A 19,099-nucleotide genomic window follows, 5' to 3' on the forward strand; every position below is an offset into this window, starting at 1 on the left:
GTCTATTTTTATTGCCTCATTTAATTTTGTTTCAGCCAGGCATAAAATATCCGGTTCTTCTTTCTTTATGTAATCTCTTAATTCTAATTTACTTGATAAAACCTCATCTATGTTCGTATCCATCCTTTTTAATCCCTTGCTCTTATCATCTTTAGTTAAACTTGCTCCCTTTTTTTTTCTCTTCCTTCTCTTTTATATACTATTTCCTTATCCTGTCTCCTAGAATTCTCAAAAAAAAAAAAAAGCCTTCTGTTACGTTCACCGGTTAAATGGGTAAGATTGGCATTGGGGAGTCGGTGAACAATAACAATAAAAAAAAACACTGCAGGTTTAACTGGTGAGGAAATGTAAAGGGGGCACTTTAAAAAGCTAAATAACCCAATAATGAAACTGACTTACACATAGATATAACATGAAACATGAAACTGACATACACATAGATATACCATGAAACATATGAAACTGATATACACATATACATATAACACAGACATAAATACAACAATAAAGAACCCAACTTAATACCTAACAATGATACTAATCCTATATGGAGGCAATGTGGAAAAAACGGACGAGGGGAAGTGATACTTATGCGGTGTCGCAGTGGTGAAGTGCTGGGTGATGGTTGATCCCACGGTAGTCCAAGAGGCGTTGTGTTCACTGGTTGAGGCCTGGACCTCCACTGACTTTCCAGAAAGCCGAGCTTGCTTTAACACTTCCGCCGGAGTCGAATGGGGCCGCGTGAATCCAACTTCGGGACAGTAGCGGGGCTTCATGAGACGGTGACGTGGAGGGTTCATGAGACGGTGGCGTGGAAGGTTCACGAGACGGTGACGTGGAAGGGGAGGTGGAGAGGTGGCGAGCGAGGTAGCAAGCGGAGGAGGTGATGATAGTGGAGTATGGGCGGGCCGTAACATTTCCTCCCCCCTAAGACCTCCGTAATGGGCTCATGAAGGAGGTGAGACGGGAGATCTTGATAAGGCGTCGGCGATGATGTTGTCCACCCCTTGATATGGTGGACTTCAAGTTGAAGGGTTGAGTTAACAAGGCCCACTTAAGTATGCGTTGGTTTCGGTTCTTCATGGCGTGAAGGAAGGCCAGAGGGTTGTGATCGGTGAAGACCTTCGTAGTTTGAGGGCCAGGATGAAGGTAGCACTCAAAACGTTAGAGCGCCAGGACGAGTGCCAGAGCCTCCTTCTCGATGGTGGAGTAGTTGAGTTGGTGTTTCTTCAGCTTGGCGGAGTGATAGGCGATGGGATGGAGGATGCCGCTTGTGGGGTCCTGCTTGAAGGAGGACAGCACCCACTCCAACTCCACTCGCGTCCACTTGTAGATGGAAGGGGCGGAGTGATCTGGCGTCCAGACCACTGGCTCCGAGGAGAGGAACGCCTTGAGATGTTGGAAGGCTTGGTCACAGGTCGGGGTCCAGTGGAAGGGGACGGAAGTGCTGATAAGGTCCGTCAGGGGCGGCCAGGGTGGAGAAGTTCCTACAGAATCGTCTGTAGAAACCAGCCATCCCCAAGAACCTCATGAGAGCTTTCCTGGTGGTAGGGACAGGAAGCCAAGGATGGCCTCCACGTTTGCTCTCTTGGGGCGAACCTTGCCGTTCCCACCACATGTCCCAGGTAGACCACCGTAGACTTCCCGAAGGTGGACTTGGCCAGGTTGATTGTAAGCCCGGCTTCCTGCAACCGACCCATCAGCCTCCGAAGACGGGTCAGATGTGTCACCCAGTCGTCCGAAGTCACCACCAGGTCGTCCAGATAGGCAGATGTTCCCTCCAAGTCCTGGGTGATGTAATTTATAGCCCTCTGGAAGGTGGCGGGAGCATTAGACAAGCCAAAGGGCATCACTGTGTATTGGTATAGTCCGAAGGGGGTGATGAAGGCGGATATTATTCGGGCCTCGTCCGAGAGGGGAATCTGGTAGTAACCTTTAAGTAAATCTATAGTGGTTACAAATTTGGCTACTCCTATACTATCTATAAGGTCCTCTATCAAGGGCAATGGGTAGGAGTCTGGCACCGTCACTTTATTTAATTTCCTGTAGTCGGTGCAAAATCGACTACTACCATCTGGCTTAGATGTTAACAGGCAGGGAGAAGCCCAGGGGATATACTAGGTTCTGCAAGGTGATGACAGAGCAGATAGTCTACCTCTTTTTTCATCAAGTCTCTTTTAATGGGTGAAATGCGATAGGCTGGTTGTCTTATAGGCTTGATGTCATTAGATATTAATGTTATATCATGTTGGATAGTAGTACAAAGTCCTGGAAGGTCACCTGTGATTTCTGAAAAGTCTAGCAATAACTTTTTAAGATCAGACTGTTGTGAAGGTGTTAAAGAAAGAAAAACCTCATCAAGGTTGGACATGATTTGGCTGTTTGAGGGGCGTCCTTTAGGTGACGAGAAGAGGAATTCGATGTCGGACTCTTCCTCGGGGGCACAGGACCAGACTCCTTCCCTACCAGACATACAGGTACAGTGCGAGACAAGTCGTCCTCTGGTTCTCTGGAGTGGTAAGGTTTCATTAGATTAATATGAACTAGTTGGGAATCCTTACGACGGTCAGGAGTGTGGACCACATAGTTTAATGGACTTAGTTTTTGAGCCACAACATAAGGTCCCATGAACTTACTGTGAAGAGCATTGCCTGGAGTGGGGAGAAAAAGTAAAACCTTGTCTCCTGGTTTGAAACTTCTCATGACAGATTTGGGAAGAGAATTCTGTTGCATTTTAGTTTGAGATTTGAGGAAGTTTGATTTAGCAAAAGATCTGACTTCACTGATTTTATTCTTAAGGTTACTGATGTAGTCAGACACACTGGGGCTTGAAGGAGTATTTTGAGTAAACCATTGATCCTTTAATATTTTGAGAGGCCCCCTGATCTGTCTACCATAGAGTAATTCAAAGGGAGTAACCTAAAGAATCTTGAGGAGATTCTCTTAAAGCGAAGAGAAGGAAAGAAATACTTTCATCCCAGTCTCCTTGATGCTCCAAGCAATACTTCTTCATCATGGATTTTAATGTTTGGTGAAACCGCTCCAGACAGCCTTGGGATTGGGGTGGTAAGCCGAGGAGGTTACATGGTCGATGTTTAGCTCATTCACTATCTGTTGGAAAAAATTGCTAGTGAAATTGCTACCCTTGTCAGACTGAATTTGTTTTGGAATTCCTACCGAGGTGAAAAATGTATTAGATGTTTTACAATGGTCTTTGATGTGATGTTCTTAAGAGGGAATGCTTCAGGGTACCTGGTAGTGGGATCCATGAGGGTTAACAAATACTGATTCCCTCGTTTGGTTTTGGGTAAGGGCCCTACGCAGTCTAGAACGATCTTTTCGAAGGGCTCCGTCTGAACTGGAATAGGCGTCAGAGGAGCTGGCACAAGGCGTTCGTTAGGCTTACCCACAATTTGACATATGTGACATGTTTTTACATAGTGTGACACATCCTTTTTCATTCCTGGCCAAAAAAAATGTTGAAGAGCCTTCTTGTAGGTTTTTTGGATGCCTAGATGACCTGACAATCCATCATGAGCTAGTTCTATAATGGCTGGTCTTACAGACAAGGGATGACAACTTGATGTGTTTCTGACCAGGTGTCTAGTTGTTTCAGTTCAGGAGGTCTGTAGGCACGCATCAGGACTCCTTCCTGATAATAAAAACAAGGCAATTTAGACATATCCTTTGTCTCACTGGCAACATGTCTGATCTTAGCCAAAGTGAGATCCTGTTCCTGAGCATTAATCAAATTCTCCTTTGAAATGATGTTATTGTACAAGTTGTCAGTAGAGGCAATCATTGGTGGAGGAGGTGGTGAAAGGGCAGGGGACTTGGACTGAGACCTGGTGACTGCACACACTGGGAAGAAGTGAGGGGATGTTTCGTCCAGGGTCTTAGTGGGACTTTCTGTTAAGGGAGAATCAAGAACAATTAAGTTTGGAACAGCCAAGTTACCCGCAAGATCATTACCCAGTACAAGATGTACCCCGGTACTGGCAGTTCACCAGGTTTAATGGCTACCACAACCTCTCCTGAAATGAACGGGCACTGTAAGCTAATATTAGCCAAGGGATAGGAGAGCTGTGATTCGAGACCTGTAAGGATCACCTTCTCCCCAGTGAAAGCCTGTTTGATGTTAGGGATGACATCTTCCCTTAAGATGGATTGGGCAGCACCTGTATCACGCAGAACCTTGACATTTATTGCCTTGTCTTTACCATCAGTCAGGGACACTTTACCTTGATACATGTACGAGTCATAAAGTTCTAGAGGAGAGTTGACAGGGTTAGCTAGGGCCACTGGTTTCTTGTTCTCAAATGTGTTAGGTTTAGGGGCCACAAAAGAAAGTTGACGTTGAGAGGCCTTGCAATTTGGGTGTCTACATTTTTGGATCGTGTGTCCTGGTTTCTTACAGTATGTACACCAGGGGGAATTATATGCATTTGGCGAGAATCCGGTCGGCTTACCACCACGCCCCAAAACCTTCCCCAAAGGAGGACCTAACATTAGATAGTGAACCACGACCTCTACTACCCAGGGATCCCATCAACAAAGCAAACGCATCAGCCACTTTAGCGGCAGACATAAGATCACTCTCTCCCGTTCTTCCACATGCCTCAGAATATTAAAGGGTAACTTGTTCTTCCATTCTTCCAGGACCATTAGATTGAGCAACTCCGAAAAGGTGGTAATGTTAAGGGCGGCTAACCATTTCTTAAATTGTCTTAGTTTCTCACTAGCAAATTCAACATAGGTGTGAGAGTCTGGTTTCACATACTTTCGGAACTGTTGTCTGTATCCATCAGAAGTGATAGAGTAGGCGTCTAGAATGTTACCTTTGATCTCTTCATATTCTACCTCATCACTAAGGCCGTTGTATACCCTATAAGCTTTTCCTACTAGCTTAGGGACAAGGAGAGACACCCACTGATCCTTGGGCCATTTATTCCTATTAGCAATGCTCTCAAAAGCGCGAAATGACCCGTCAACATCAGATTCATCAAAAGGGGGAACTAGCGGAGCAGCTGTAGCAGGATTAAAGCTTGCTAACTTTTTCTTTATATCTATTTCTTCCCCTCTAAACTTAGCGTCATTTCGTAGGGCTAACTCCTGAATTTCTAACTCTTTCTCCTGCCTTTTAAGTTGTAACTGAAATTCTCTCTCTTCCTTTTCTGCCTGTAGTTGCATTTGTTTTTCCTGTAATTCTCTCTCTTCCTTTTCTGCCTGTAGTTGCATTTGTTTTTCATGCATCCGGTATTCTAGTCTAAGCTTCTCAATTTCCCACTGACTTATCCTACTCTTATCCTGTTCTTCCTGGGGACTGTGTATTATAGTCCTCGTAGAGGCTGACATGGGAGTTAACTCTTCTATGGCATTTCCTAGCAACTGACCTTCTTGCACTAGATGTTCAACAACTACATTCTTAATGACCTCTTTAGTCATCTGAGACGTGATGGGAACATCAAAATGTTTAGCGATGGTCTTCCACTCGTCCTTTTTTATATTAGCACCTTTAAGTTGTTCCAGAGAAGGGTCAGCACAAAAATCTTCAACGTTAAACTGAGCGGAAGCCATATTAAATAGATGTTAAACAACAACAACAAAAATGATAAGTGAATTACTTAAGTGAGGAACTTGGCAGAGTGATAATAAAGGCAACCTTGGAAATTACCTAGATTATACTTAAGTAAACACTTATGAGTGCAATCACTAATGAGGGGGATAAACTAGAGAATTATGGCCGTCATCGCCGTGGCGCAGAAACAAAGCATGCATAAGTTTAAGGTACTGGATTAAGAGTAAAATGTGGAGCAGCATCACAAGGATAGTACATAATGAGTACATATAGGAGTAAAGGTGAGAAGTATACATCACATGTGTTTACAAAACTGTCGGCCGTTAATGGAAAGGATGCTGAGTTGGGCCTACATGACGGAGAGAGTACGATCCTAGGGGTCACGAGGGCGCTCGGGACAGATAAGAACATAGAGAGTTCCTGATGATGACGAAGGAATGAGGCCCCAGATTACACCCCAGCACCTCAGGAAGGGGCAGACTACGTTTTGACCCCACAGAGGAAGGTGTGGTGTGGTGAAGGCGAGGAAGGTCGAGCTCACCCTTGTCTTTGGTCGTTCACGTGTACGAGTAATGAGAATGATATGATAATACCTTGATGACTGCTGTTTGTGCCTATATTGTGTTAGTCGTAATTCGCTCCTAGATGGTGTTACGTAGGAGGCGTGATTGAGATATGAGTAAAGATAAAGTAATTCTGGTATTAAGACAAGTTATCATTGTAGCAATTAAGCTGAGTTGTCATTGTAAACATTGTTGAAATGTTTTTGTAACTGCCAGTGTACTTGTTGACGTAAATGTGTTCTCACAGGTTTTTGACCGAATGAAATAAATATTCGAGTCAAACGTGACGGGTTTGCTGTTCACCTTTAACAGTAAAAAACGTGGAGTCTTTATTGTTTCTCGCCCAGGGCGCCTTCGAGATAAGCAGAAGACCCAGTGAGCTGCGTGTGTGTGTGTGTGTCATGCCAGACCGGGGAGGTTTGGACCCGGCCAGGCGTCGGTGTGCCCCAGCGCGAGTAGAGCGGGCACGAGCCGCGCCACCCACCCGCGGAGGAGAGCGGAGAAGTTAAGTTGTGTTCGGGGCAGGGAGTAGTGAGCGAGTGAAGGGCTCGTCACCGCTACACCCTTGCTGGCGACCGGTGCGAGGCGGAGGAGCGGGTCCTTCTCCCTCGCACGGTAACTGAGGAGTGAGTGTGTTAGTGCATACGTATACATTACAGTGGGCGAGACTGGCGAGGCACGCTGGGTGACTCTAGTTGACAAGCGAGTGCAAGTGTGAATATTTATTAGCCAGAATTGGTTGTACCTTAATCGCTTGAGATGCCGATGCAAGGTCAAAGTATAGTGATACGCGTATGGTGGTAAGAGTGATAACTTGGTAGTGCGTGTTGTGAAATTAGTGAGCTATACGGGACGTTATTTGTTGAGCTAATTTTCACAACCCCCACGACACGGAAAGAATGAGGGAGACGTTGACAGCAGACAGCAGTGTGGAAGGTGCAAGAGTGCGATCCACGTAATTCTTAAGCGTCTGGTTGATTTACTGTGGCCCCCGTAGTATTAAACTTTATTGCCAATCAATGTCTGCACATGATGGTGCACCGGCAGTGGCAATCGTGATCACGTTAAGGAGTTTTTCCCCAAAGCTTGCACTATAACGTAAATGTCAGTTTTTTTCCTCTCAGTGGCGTTATCACCCTCCCACCACGTGCCATTGTACGATAAGTTAGTCGTGGGCCACATTAAACGTCAGACAGCTGAGAGGTAACGAAAAGAATTCTGTTGAGAAGGCTTCAAAACGGCTTCAGCGACAGCCTCGGCAGAGAGGTGTCGGTCTCGCTTCAGTACAGCTTCAAAGTTGCTTCAGTACAGCAGTTGCTTCAGTACAGCTTCAAAGACGGTATAAGTAGCTTCAATATAGCTTCAAAGACGATAAAAACGGCTTCAATATAGCTTCAAAGACGGTCTAAGTAGCTTCAACACAGCTGCAAAGACGGAACAGGGCGGCTTCAATATAGCTCAATATAGCTGAAAGGAGAACCATCGAAGCGCCAAAGCAAAGAGCCACAGACTCCCACTCAGGTTTGAGGAACAAAGATGGACAAAGAAACATCACTGAACGAGGTCACAACCAAGAGCACACAAGATTCTCCTGGAACTGCCCCTGAAGAACTGGAAGATATCAACGTTATAGCCACGTCAGATGATCCCAGACAGCTGCCTCTCAAACAATGGGAGGCAAGTGGAGAAGCCAGCACAATTACTGAACGGTATTGACAGATATACGAACAGATGGAAGAAATTATGAGACAAGCACAAACGTTCATGGAACGCTTTAAGGAACTTGGTGGACTAGCGCTTACGAGCAGAGTTACTCCCGATGAGGGACAAGGAGGAGCCTTGCTGCAGAAGCAGGGGGAGGAACTCAACCAGGGGGAGAGTGACAACGACCAAGGAAGGACAAGGGAAGAGCTGGAGAATGGACCTTCTGGAGTCATTCCTATACGTCACCCGGTGCAGAGGTGCGATGGTCCACGAGGGAGTGGCCTGTCACTGGAGCTATGTAAGGGAGAAAGGGAGAGTGAAATGGGAACAAGCAGCGAGCAGAGCATATCGCAGTCCATCAAAACCGTTAGGATTGACGTAAAGGAAATGAAGAGCACTATGAAACTGCAATGCCTACCGAACCCCAGGTTTACAGGGGGAAATTGTGGTGACTATTGGCAGTTTAAAGAAGCCTTTCTGGACTACGTGGATGCCGCTGCCGTATCGGATAGAATGAAGCTCAGACTGCTCATTGAGGCCTACGAGGGACCTGTCAAAGAAGCTCTACACGGAAAAGGGTGTGTACGAGATCCAAAGGAAGGATAGACAAGCCCTCGAAGTGTTATATCAAGCACACGGTGATACGTGGACGTATGTTCGAGAACTTACTCAAAGGGTCCGCTATGGCCCAAGCATGGATCTACATGAGACCCAAAATCTCGCCCACTTGACACATGATCTTGTAAACTGTGTGTCTGTCCTGCGAGGATTAGGACAGTTGAAAGAAGTGGATACTGACGATGCAATGTGTCACATTGCCGAAAGATTCAAGGGTAAACTGAGAGACGAATACAACGCACAAGTGTATGCTTACGCTAAGAACCATTGTGGAGCTTTCTCAGGTGTAGAATGGTTACAGAGCTTCCTTCAGGACATGCTGACCAGGTCACGGACGACGGCTAAGCTACAGAAGAAAGACATGATGAGCAAGAATCAAAACAAAGCTGCCGCTTCCTTCCCCTCCCAAAAGAGGAAGCAGATCAGTTTAACGATGGTAACGAAGGAAGAAGGACGAAATACGGATACAGGTCCTTTGTGTGAAGATGCACACTCTCTGCACGGGTGTTGAGCATTCCTTGGGATGTCAGTAAAGGCGAGATCAACATACATCAGAGACGAAAGACGATGTTATGCCTGTCTTCGACAAGGTCACCGCATGTCGGAGTGTTGGCTACGTAAACCATGCGGAGTTGAAGGTTGCAGTTGTAGCCACTCATCCCTCTTACACTTCATCACCCCTAGGACATCAGGTAACTCAGGTGACTGGCGGAATAAACCGGAAGGTAACAAACAACGAAAGATGCAATTTAACAACTGCGCTCCTGAGGCGTCGATGATCGATGTAGAAATCAAGAGAGAAGATGGCAGAGGTGAACGGAGAATCATCATGATGGCGAAAGAACAGGACCATGAACGGCGTGACAAACCCATGGCCAGCAGTAACACCCATGGAGAGCAGAAAAATACAAGTGCCATGTGACAGAAAGGTCACGACAGTATTGCCCTCCCTATAATGTGGGTGTCTGTGAGGACAAGACTGAATAACGGAGTAAGTACCCTAACGGGGGCCCTGTTAGATACAGGCAGTGACAGAACCTACTGTACCAAGAGCCTGGCTTCTGAGATACAAGCCAAGGGGCACCCGTGTACTTTTTCAGTGGATACAATACTAGGTGAGTTGGGAGAGATCCGTCCAGGGATGAAGGCGGAAGAGATAGATATAGTCGTGGAAAGCTTGGGTACCAGAAGACGGAAATCCATCACGATTCTTTGAGCATTACTTGTGAACTATCTCCCAAAAGCACTAGTGAAAGCAGTCGCCAAACCGGAAAATGTAGCGGAATGGTCACACCCTAAGGGTATCCCACCAAGTCGAACACCGAGCAGAGTAGAGTTGGTGATAGGCATGGACGCACCCCAAGCCTTTATACCTCTGGAAGTGAGGACAGGAAAGTCCGGAGATGCCTTTGCAATGCGCACTTGTCTGGGCTGGACTGTCAATGGGCCCATGAGAGTGAATGAATTGGTGGTCACAGCAGCGAATGCCATTCCCTTGTCGCAAAGACCGAGACCCATCTGGAAGAACAGATTAAGGCCATATGGAACCAAGACTTTGTGTGTAAAGAGAAAGGAGCTTCTTCGGTCGAAGACAAAAGAGTCATCAATTTGTGGTCAAGAACAATTGATACCGTTAAGGGCCATTACCAACTTCCTATACCATTCCGAGGAGAGGGTCCACGACTACCGGACAACAGGGAACTCGCTGTACACCGCTTGCGAGGGCTTATGAAGCGTCTTCAACAACGCCCAAACCTACTTGATAAATACGACAAAGAAATGCGACAGTTAGTAGAAGCAGGTTACGCAGAAAGGCTTCCACAACCTACACAGACAGGAAGGCCCGGAAAGATCTGGTACTTACCTCATCACCCAGTCCTGAACCAGAACAAACCAGGGAAGGTGAGGATAGTATTCGATTGTGCGGCGACCTACCACTCCATCTCCTTAAATAGCCAAGTAATGCAAGGGCCGGACCTCAACAACAAGCTGATGGGCGTCCTTCTTAGGTTTCGGCACCATAAGATAGCTCTCATGGCTGACATTGAATCTATGTTTCATCAAGTGAAGATGGTGCCGGAAGATCATGACGTCCTCCAGTTCCTTTGGTGGATGGATGGTGACTATACACGAGAACCCACCACCTACTGGATGACAGTACATCTCTTTGGCAGAGTTTGGAGTCCGTCTTGTGCTGGATATGCACTCCAGAAGACGTTCAAGGATTATGAGCAAGAGGTCACCGAAGACGTTGAACATGCCAGACACAGCTTTTATGTCGACGATCTCCTAATTTCGGTACCCTCTCTGGACAAAGCCATAAAGGTGACACATCAACTGCGACGAGTCTTGAGTAAAGGAGGTTTCAGGCTGACAAAATGGATCTGCAATGATAAGTCAGTACTCAACACCATACCTCAAACAGAGAGGGCTACAGGAGTGAGAGAGATCACCCTCAAGGACGGCCGACTACCCTCTGAGAGGGTGCTGGGAGTCCTTTGGGACCTAGAGGCAGATGAACTTGCTGTTCGAGCCCAAACGCCACAAAAACCGGAAACGAAGCGAGGTCTTTTAAGCATGATTAGTTCTATATATGACCCTTTGGGTGTCTTGGCTTCTGTGCTCATCAGAGCGAAATTGATTTTCCAAGATGAATGTAGAAGACAAGCAGGATGGGACAAACCTCTGACTGAGCCGAACGTAGCCTTGTGGAGAAAATGGCTGGGCGATTGGAATGGGCGAGAAGAAGTCCGGATCCCAAGGTGCTACTGGCTAGAGAGGATATCACCTCTACATACGGCTCAAATACATAATTTCTGTGATGCCTCACAACAGGCATATGGAACAGTGTCCTACCTGAGACTGACGGACAAAAACGGACGCCACCACGTAACCTTTCTGTTCGGCAAAGCCAAACTAGCACCAATGAGGCAACAGACAATTCCGTGATTAGAATTATGTGCAGCTACGATGGCGGCTCGGACTGACAGACAATTGAAAGAAGAACTAGACATCGAAATGGTGGACTCGGTGTTTTGGACGGACAGCATGGCAGTTCTTCAATACATACGAAACACTGAGAGACTCTTCCACACCTTCGTAGCCAACAGAGTGGCTACCATAAGTGAATACTCAAACATCTGTCAATGGCGCCACGTTAGGTCGACACTCAATCCAGCAGATGATGCTAGCCGTGGAATACTGGGAAGTGAACTGCATGATGAGTGTCGATGGATCCAAGGCCCCACATTCCTCGCCTTGAAGGAAGAAGATTGGCCACAGATAACACTAACAATCCCAGATATTACGGCTGATGGCCCGGAAGTGAAGAAAACTTCCATATGTTTGGCAACTACAGCAGCAGGAAGGGATAGTGACATCATAAAGACATTGTGGGCGCAGTACTCATCATGGTATCAGTTACAGAAAACCGTTGCATGGCTCAGACGATTCATACAGTGGTGCGTAGCAAGATCCAACAAGACTGCATGTGACAAAGGCCAGTTGTCAGTAGGAGAAATGGAAAAGGCTCGTCTGGCAATTCTACGGGCTACACAACTAAGACGCTTTCCTCAAGAGGTGAGCATGTTGAAAAGGGGGCGACAAATTACTACTGGCCCTTTGTATAGACTGGAGCCTTATCTAGATAACGAAGGACTGTTACGAGTAGGGGGTAGACTAGACTATGCTATCCTCCATCCAGACCACAAGAACCCCATCTTCCTCCCTACAGACGGATTTATCACAGAGCTCATAATCAGGAACGTACACTCGATAAGGTCTGGTCACTCGGGGCGAGAACACACCTTGGCCATGTTGCGAGAGGACTACTGGATACCAAAAGGACGCCTTACTATCGACAAGATCCTCCACACGTGTGTGATCTGCCGACGATGTAAGTGGAAACCGCTAGAGCAGAGGCAAGCAAACCTGCCCGAGGATCGCCTCATACCAGGAGAGAGGCCATTCACTTACACGGGAACAGACTGCTTCGGACCTTTCATAGTGAAACGAGGCCAGACACGGGCAAAAAGATGGGGTTGTCTCTTCACATGCCTGACCTCTCGTGCCATACACTTGGAAGTTCTCCCATCACTGGACGCAGACTCATTCATCAACACGTTAAGCAGATTCAGTTCCTGCAGAGGAACCCCAAGACGCCTGAGGTCTGACAATGGGACGAACCTGGTAGGCGCTCACAGAGAATTGCGGGAGGCAAAGAACAATTGGAATGACAGCAAACGGATAAGAGATACAATCCTACAACGACAGATAGAATGGGAGTTCATCCCACCTGCAGCCCCTCACATGGGTGGAGTCTGGGAATGTCAAATCCGCACTGTAAAGAAGGTGTTCTTGGCGGTGGTTGGTAATCAGATACTTGATGATGAACGACTTTCCACCTTTTGATAATAAATGGGTGACCCCTCACCCCAGTCTCAGACGACCCGAAAGATCTAGAAGCACTCACACCTTTCCACTTTCTCTGACTGGAAGGCAATACGCCAATGCCCAGGGATGACATATCTGTGGCAGAGACATACCGAAGGCGATGGAAACATGCACAGTTCCTGGCAGATCAGTTCTGGAAACGATGGGTGAAGGAGTATTTACCAACACTGCGCTGGAGGCAGAAAGCCATTAAGAGCCACCGCAACCTGAAAGTCGGTGACGTGGTCATCATAGCAGAACACCCCCTCCCAAGAAGTCAGTGGTTATTAGGGAGAGTCCTCGAAACAATGCCTAGCGCAGACGGCCTTGTGCGAAAGGCCAAAGTGCAGACAAAGGAGTCAGTATTGGTGCGTCCAATTACAAAACTCTGTCTGCTGGAAGGGGTCGGGAGCCTCTGAAGGTATTCCGGACGAAGCCCGACAGGGGGAGTGTTATCACCGTGGCGCAGAAACAAAGCATGCATAAGTTTAAGGTACTGGATTAAGAGTAAAATGTGGAGCAGCATCACAAGGATAGTACATAATGAGTACATATAGGAGTAAAGGTGAGAAGTATACATCACATGTGTTTACAAAACTGTCGGCCGTTAACGGAAGGGATGCTGAGTTGGGCCTACATGACGGAGAGAGTATGACCCTAGGGGTCGCGAGGGCACTCGGGACAGATAAGAACATAGAGAGTTCCTGATGATGACAAAGGAACGAGGCCCCAGATTACACCCCAGCACCTCAGGAAGGGGCAGACTACGTTTCGACCCCACAGAGGAAGGTGTGGTGTGGTGAAGGCGAGGAAGGTCGAGCTCACCCTTGTCTTATAGAAGACCCCAAACACGTAAGTTCGCTGTCATCCTCCTTTGGTCGTTCACAAATACGAGTAATGAGAATGATATAATACCTTGATGACTGCTGTGCCTATATTGTGTTAGTCGTAATTCGCTCCTAGATGGTGTTACGTAAGAGGCGTGATTGAGATATGAGTAAAAATAAAGTAATTCTGGTATTAAGACAAGTTATCATTGTAGCAATTAAGCTGAGTTGTCATTGTAAACGTTGTTGAAATGATTTTGTAACTGCCAGTGTACTTGTTGATGTAAATGTGTTCTCACAGGTTTTTGACTGAATGAAATAAATATTCGAGTTAAACGTGACGGGTCTGCTGTTCACCTTTAACAACGGCATTAAGAGGGATCCAGATTACTCTAGTTACGAGACTTTAGAGTGAGGAGCGAATTGTACTGAGACTTGTTATTGATAAGGAGGCGGATTAGTCTGAGAGACTAGTTAAAATGGCCGATTCTAACTAGCGAGAAAATGATCCGCAAAGTGAGGGGATTGAGGGTTCGCATGAACATATGATGATCCCAACACTTGGATAACACTTATTACACCCCTGCCTATGTGCAAAAAATAGAGATAAGTGCTATCGGTGAACACGCCTTTCTACCTGGTTTCCTGCTCTACCACTGCTATGCGATACCAATGAAAGTCACGAAGCACTTTTAACCCAAAAGGAGCTACTTGATCGCACAAAGATAAATTTAAACCACACGCAGAGTAAGTCACAGAAAAAAACCACATCAAAGTCACAACACCACAGAAACACAGAAAAAAAAAATAATGTAATCACAGAAAAAAAGTCACTGGAAAAATGGAACACTGAACAAGAGTTATAATGGTCCTGTCACGGTCGCCAATTGTTACGTTCACCGGTTAAACGGGTAAGATTGGCATTGGGGAGCCGGTGAACAATAACAATAAAAAAAAACACTGCAGGTTCAACTGGTGAGGAAATGCAAAGGGGGCACTTTAAAAAGCTATTTTGATAACCCAATAATGAAACTGACATACACATAGATATAACCTGAAACATGAATCTGACATACACATAGATATCACATGAAACATATGAAACTGACATACACATACATATAACACAGAAATAAATACAACAGTAAAGAACCCAACTTAATACCTAACAATAATACTAATCCTTTATGGAGACAATGTGGAAAAAACGGACGAGGGGAAGTGATACTTATGTGGTGTCGCAGAGGTGAAGTGCTGGGTGAGGTAGATCCCACGGTAGACCAAGAGGCGTTGTGTTCACTGGTTGAGGCCTGGACCTCCACTGACTTCCAGTTGAGTCGAATGGGGCCGCGTGAATCCAACTTCGGGACAGTAGCGGGGCTTCATGAGACGGTGACGTGGAGGGTTCATGAGACGGTGGCGTGGAAGGTTCATGAGACGGTGATGTGGAACGGGAGGTGGAGAGGTGGCGAACGAGGTAACAAGGGGAGGAGGTGATGGTAGTGGAGTATGGGCGGGCCGCAACACTTCTTCTCCTCCTCTGACCTTTCAGTATTTTTTCCCTTGCTTCTGCCACCAGTTCGTTGTGTCTCTTCCTTTCTTCCTCATTTCTATTTTTCTTTATATATATATATATATATATATATATATATATATATATATATATATATATATATATATATATATATATATATATATATATATACTTGCAACCTTCTGTTTCTCTGAGTTTTGTCGTTCTATATAGTATTTCTTCTGTTGCTGCTTGTGATTTTAGTAGTATCTTACTTGGTCTCACTGTTCCTTCTTGATATGGTCCCATTCTGTGGATTTCTTCTACCTCCTCTTCTAAGTTCTGTCTATCCCCGTCATTTAGATTCTTTAGTAGATCTTTGACTGATTTAATTTCCTTTTTCCCTTCTTGGTCTATATTTTACATTTTTTTCTTTCAGGCCAAATATGATTACACTCTTTTTTTCTGCAATTTCCCTTACCAGATTTTCTTTTTTCTTAAGGACTCCTATCATATTGTTGGCCATATTCTCATCTCTTTCTTTTAACTGTTCCTGAATTACCTCCTGAAAATTATCCTTGTCTTTATCTTGGACTCTCCATGCCTGTACTTCTTTTTTAATCACGTCCTGTACTCTTTCCTATTCTTTGTTTACTAGATCTTTAAGCTCCTCTTTTACTTTCTTGGCTTTACCGAGTCAATCTTCCATCTGTTTCTTGTACTTAGCAACTTCCTTTTTCAGTTCCTCGTTTTCTGCTCTTAGCCTAGTTTCGTTTTCTTCCACTCTTTTTATCCTTTCTTTCAATTTCTGAAACTCTTTTTCCTGTTCTTCGTTCTATTTAATTCCCCTACTCTCCTTTATCCATTTATCCAATTTTCGTTCAATCATTAACACTCTCTTATGTAGGGCAGTATTTGCCATATCAAAACCTCCGAATGCCCCCTCTCCCTCATCAACATATTCATCCTCTTGCATTCTTTCCCTGGTCTCATACCTGCATTTAGATGTAATCTCTTCTTTACTCATGCCTTTCTAACAATGTATTCCTGAAAACGAGTGCCACACATTCGCCCAATACAAACAACAGATAGTGGGGAGCTGATGCTCGGAGCGTCTGCACCGCGTCCGTCCTCGACCGTGTCGTGTGTGTGTGTGTGTGTGTGTGTGTGTGTGTGTGTGTTTACATGCAGGGTTGCCACTTCAAAATTGTCAAATTCCCATAGATGGGCTTCATTTCTCCCACAGATTTTCCACGTCATGAAAACAATTCCAACAAAAAAATCCCACAAATTTAATTAAGGATAGAGAAAGTTTAACATGTTACTATATACATTATCTATGTAGCATATATCATCACATGTACATTACTTTCATTACATGTTTACCTCACTATTGCTATTACCTAATCTACCAGCCATTCATCTTCTTCCACTTCCTTCCAACCAGTATCTTTAGCATAAAATTTTTTTTACCATTATTTCTGATGGCGTAAAGGTAGCACATGATCAATTTTTGTTACTTCGCATTACCCCATATGTGATATGAAGAATTGCCTCAACTGATCTAACATGTAGTCGATTTCGTGATTTTGAATGAATATTACTCATTCTCGAAAAGACTCTTTCCACCGATGCATTTGAGAAGGGAAGTGACAGTAAAGCCAAAGCCAATGAATGATGATACATATGGATAAACTTTCTCTCTTGCAGAGTTTTTCTCTTCGCTTACTTCTGCCCAAAATGATACAATGTTTACCTTGCTCGTTTGTGGCCACTCATCAAGGGTAAGGGAACTCCATTCATTGCATCTACTTGTATTTACCTTTGAATCGTGAATCATGCTCCCATACAGTCCGGTACCTCTGAGAATACGATTTCTTATCACTCATGTTGATGTCTAACCGGTACTACTGTCTGAGAATAACTGAGCTCTGCTGAGGGGCGAGGCGCGCGGTAGGGAGTCTCTCGTCGGCTGACTCGATACATGAACAGTACACAGTGGGTTTGTCACCCAACAGCCCCACCCCGCGCCCTCCCAACATCCCATCCATCCCTCACCACGTCTCTCTCTCTCTCTCTCTCTCTCTCTCTCTCTCTCTCTCTCTCTATCTATCTCTCTCTGCATAATAATTATATTAAACATTATTCAATATTTTTGTCAAATTTCCATGAATTTACAAAAATTTCCACGAAATTCCCACAAAATCTTAGTTCTCACGACACCTCCAACGTAGCTCTGTTTCTCCCACAGATTTGTGGAAAAATCCCACAAAGTGCCAACCCTGATATGAAAATAAAACAAATAAATAATATAAAAGAAAAAAAAAAAGAACAAAGAAAAAGCAAAATCATCTAACTAAGCAAAAAGTAGTAGTAGTAGTAGTAGTAGTAGTAGTAGCAGTAGTAGTAGTAGTAGTAGTAGTAGTAGTAGTAGTAGCAGCAGCAGCAGCAGCAGCAGCAGCAGCAGCAGCAGCAGCAGTAGTAGTAGTAGTAGCAGCAGCAGTTTTTGTTGTAAAGTAATTGCAGAGAGAGAGAGAGAGAGAGAGAGAGAGAGAGAGAGAGAGAGAGAGAGAGAGAGAGAGAGAGAGAGAGAGAGTACTGGTAAAAAAGGCGTGGTGTGGTGGATGGACATAATCAAGAAGAGGGAACAGAAGGAGGTGAGGAAGGTTAAAGAGGGTGACCTGCATTTTGTGAAGAGTTTTTAAGTACACATAAACTACTAAACTTCTCTCTCTCTCTCTCTCTCTCTCTCTCTCTCTCTCTCTCTCTCTCTCTCACACACACACACACACACACACACACGCCCGGTAGCTCAGTGGTTAGAGCGCTGGTTTCACAAGCCAGAGGACCGGGGTTCGATTCCACGGCCGGGTGGAGATATTTGGGTGTGTCTCCTTTCACGTGTAGCCCCTGTTCACCTAGCAGTGAGTAGGTACGGAATGTAAATCGAGGAGTTATGACCTTGTTGTCCCGGTGTGTGGTGTGTGCCTGGTCTCAGGCCTATCCGAAGATCGGAAATAATGAGCTCTGAGCTCGTTCCGTAGGGTAACGTCTGGCTGTTTCGTCAGAGACTGCAGCAGATCAAATAGTGAAACACACACATATTCACTACATATTCAAAGCATAATACAAATAACTTCCTGGCTGCACTTCCACTAAATTTGTCAAGTTCTTTTTTCTTTCTTATAGTTTTGGCGATAGATCAACAAGATTTCTGCGTAATCAAAAGGAGAAACAGTCTTGAAAATCTGGTAAATCATCTCTGTGGCCTTTGAGAGAGAGAGAGAGAGAGAGAGAGAGAGAGAGAGAGAGAGAGAGAGAGAGAAAGCGTTTCTGAATAAGGGCCACTTTACTAAGGCTAGAAAGAGAGAGAGGGAGAAAGAGGGCAAGCGTGTCTGTCACTTCCACCCCCTTACAACACTCACCTCAGACACACAGGTTCTGCTTCTCATCCTGTTGCTCCTTCTCTCGGTGCTGGGTCCGTCCCTCCGCGTCTGTGAGAGGGAGAGAAACGATGTCATATGGGTGGGATACTCAATGTTGGACAAGGGAATGGAGAGGAGAGAAGAGACACAAGTGAAAGTATGACGAAAATCTTCTTAACTCTAATATAAAGTTTAAGAAGAGGAAGAGAAGCAAAAATGGTGAATATGTTTATTCATCGGACATACTTTTATTCACCTAAAACACTTCATTGTGTGTAGACTGACCTGGTTTAAAAAAAAAAAAGAGAGCAAAAAAATAAATAAAATAAACAAATAGGTATCCTAAAGCACGGGTCGTCATGCATCGGGAATCCAAAATTAAGCAGACGCTTTCAAATAAGACACCTCCCGTAGAACGCAATGAAAAACACCTACAGCTG

General features: G+C 45.1%; 2 protein-coding genes across 2 annotated transcripts; both read left to right on the plus strand.

Moving 5' to 3' along the window:
• Nucleotides 1-10,242: 10,242 nt before the first annotated feature.
• Nucleotides 10,243-11,412, plus strand: LOC123515864. The gene has a single exon (XM_045274749.1). The coding sequence runs from the start codon at nucleotides 10,243-10,245 to the stop codon at nucleotides 11,410-11,412; it is 1,170 nt and encodes a 389-aa protein (XP_045130684.1).
• Nucleotides 11,413-11,433: 21 nt separating this feature from the next.
• LOC123515866 lies at nucleotides 11,434-12,873 on the plus strand. Its single transcript, XM_045274750.1, has one exon. The coding sequence runs from the start codon at nucleotides 11,434-11,436 to the stop codon at nucleotides 12,871-12,873; it is 1,440 nt and encodes a 479-aa protein (XP_045130685.1).
• The last annotated feature ends 6,226 nt before the right edge of the window (nucleotides 12,874-19,099 follow it).

This window comes from Portunus trituberculatus, chromosome 40 (genome assembly GCF_017591435.1).
Source record: "Portunus trituberculatus isolate SZX2019 chromosome 40, ASM1759143v1, whole genome shotgun sequence".
NCBI lineage: Eukaryota > Metazoa > Arthropoda > Malacostraca > Decapoda > Portunidae > Portunus > Portunus trituberculatus.

Coding starts and splice junctions, on each gene's coding strand:
- LOC123515864 (XM_045274749.1), top strand. CDS start 10,243: ATGCGACAGTTAGTAGAAGCAGGTTACGCAGAAAGGCTTCCACAACCT.
- LOC123515866 (XM_045274750.1), top strand. CDS start 11,434: ATGGCGGCTCGGACTGACAGACAATTGAAAGAAGAACTAGACATCGAA.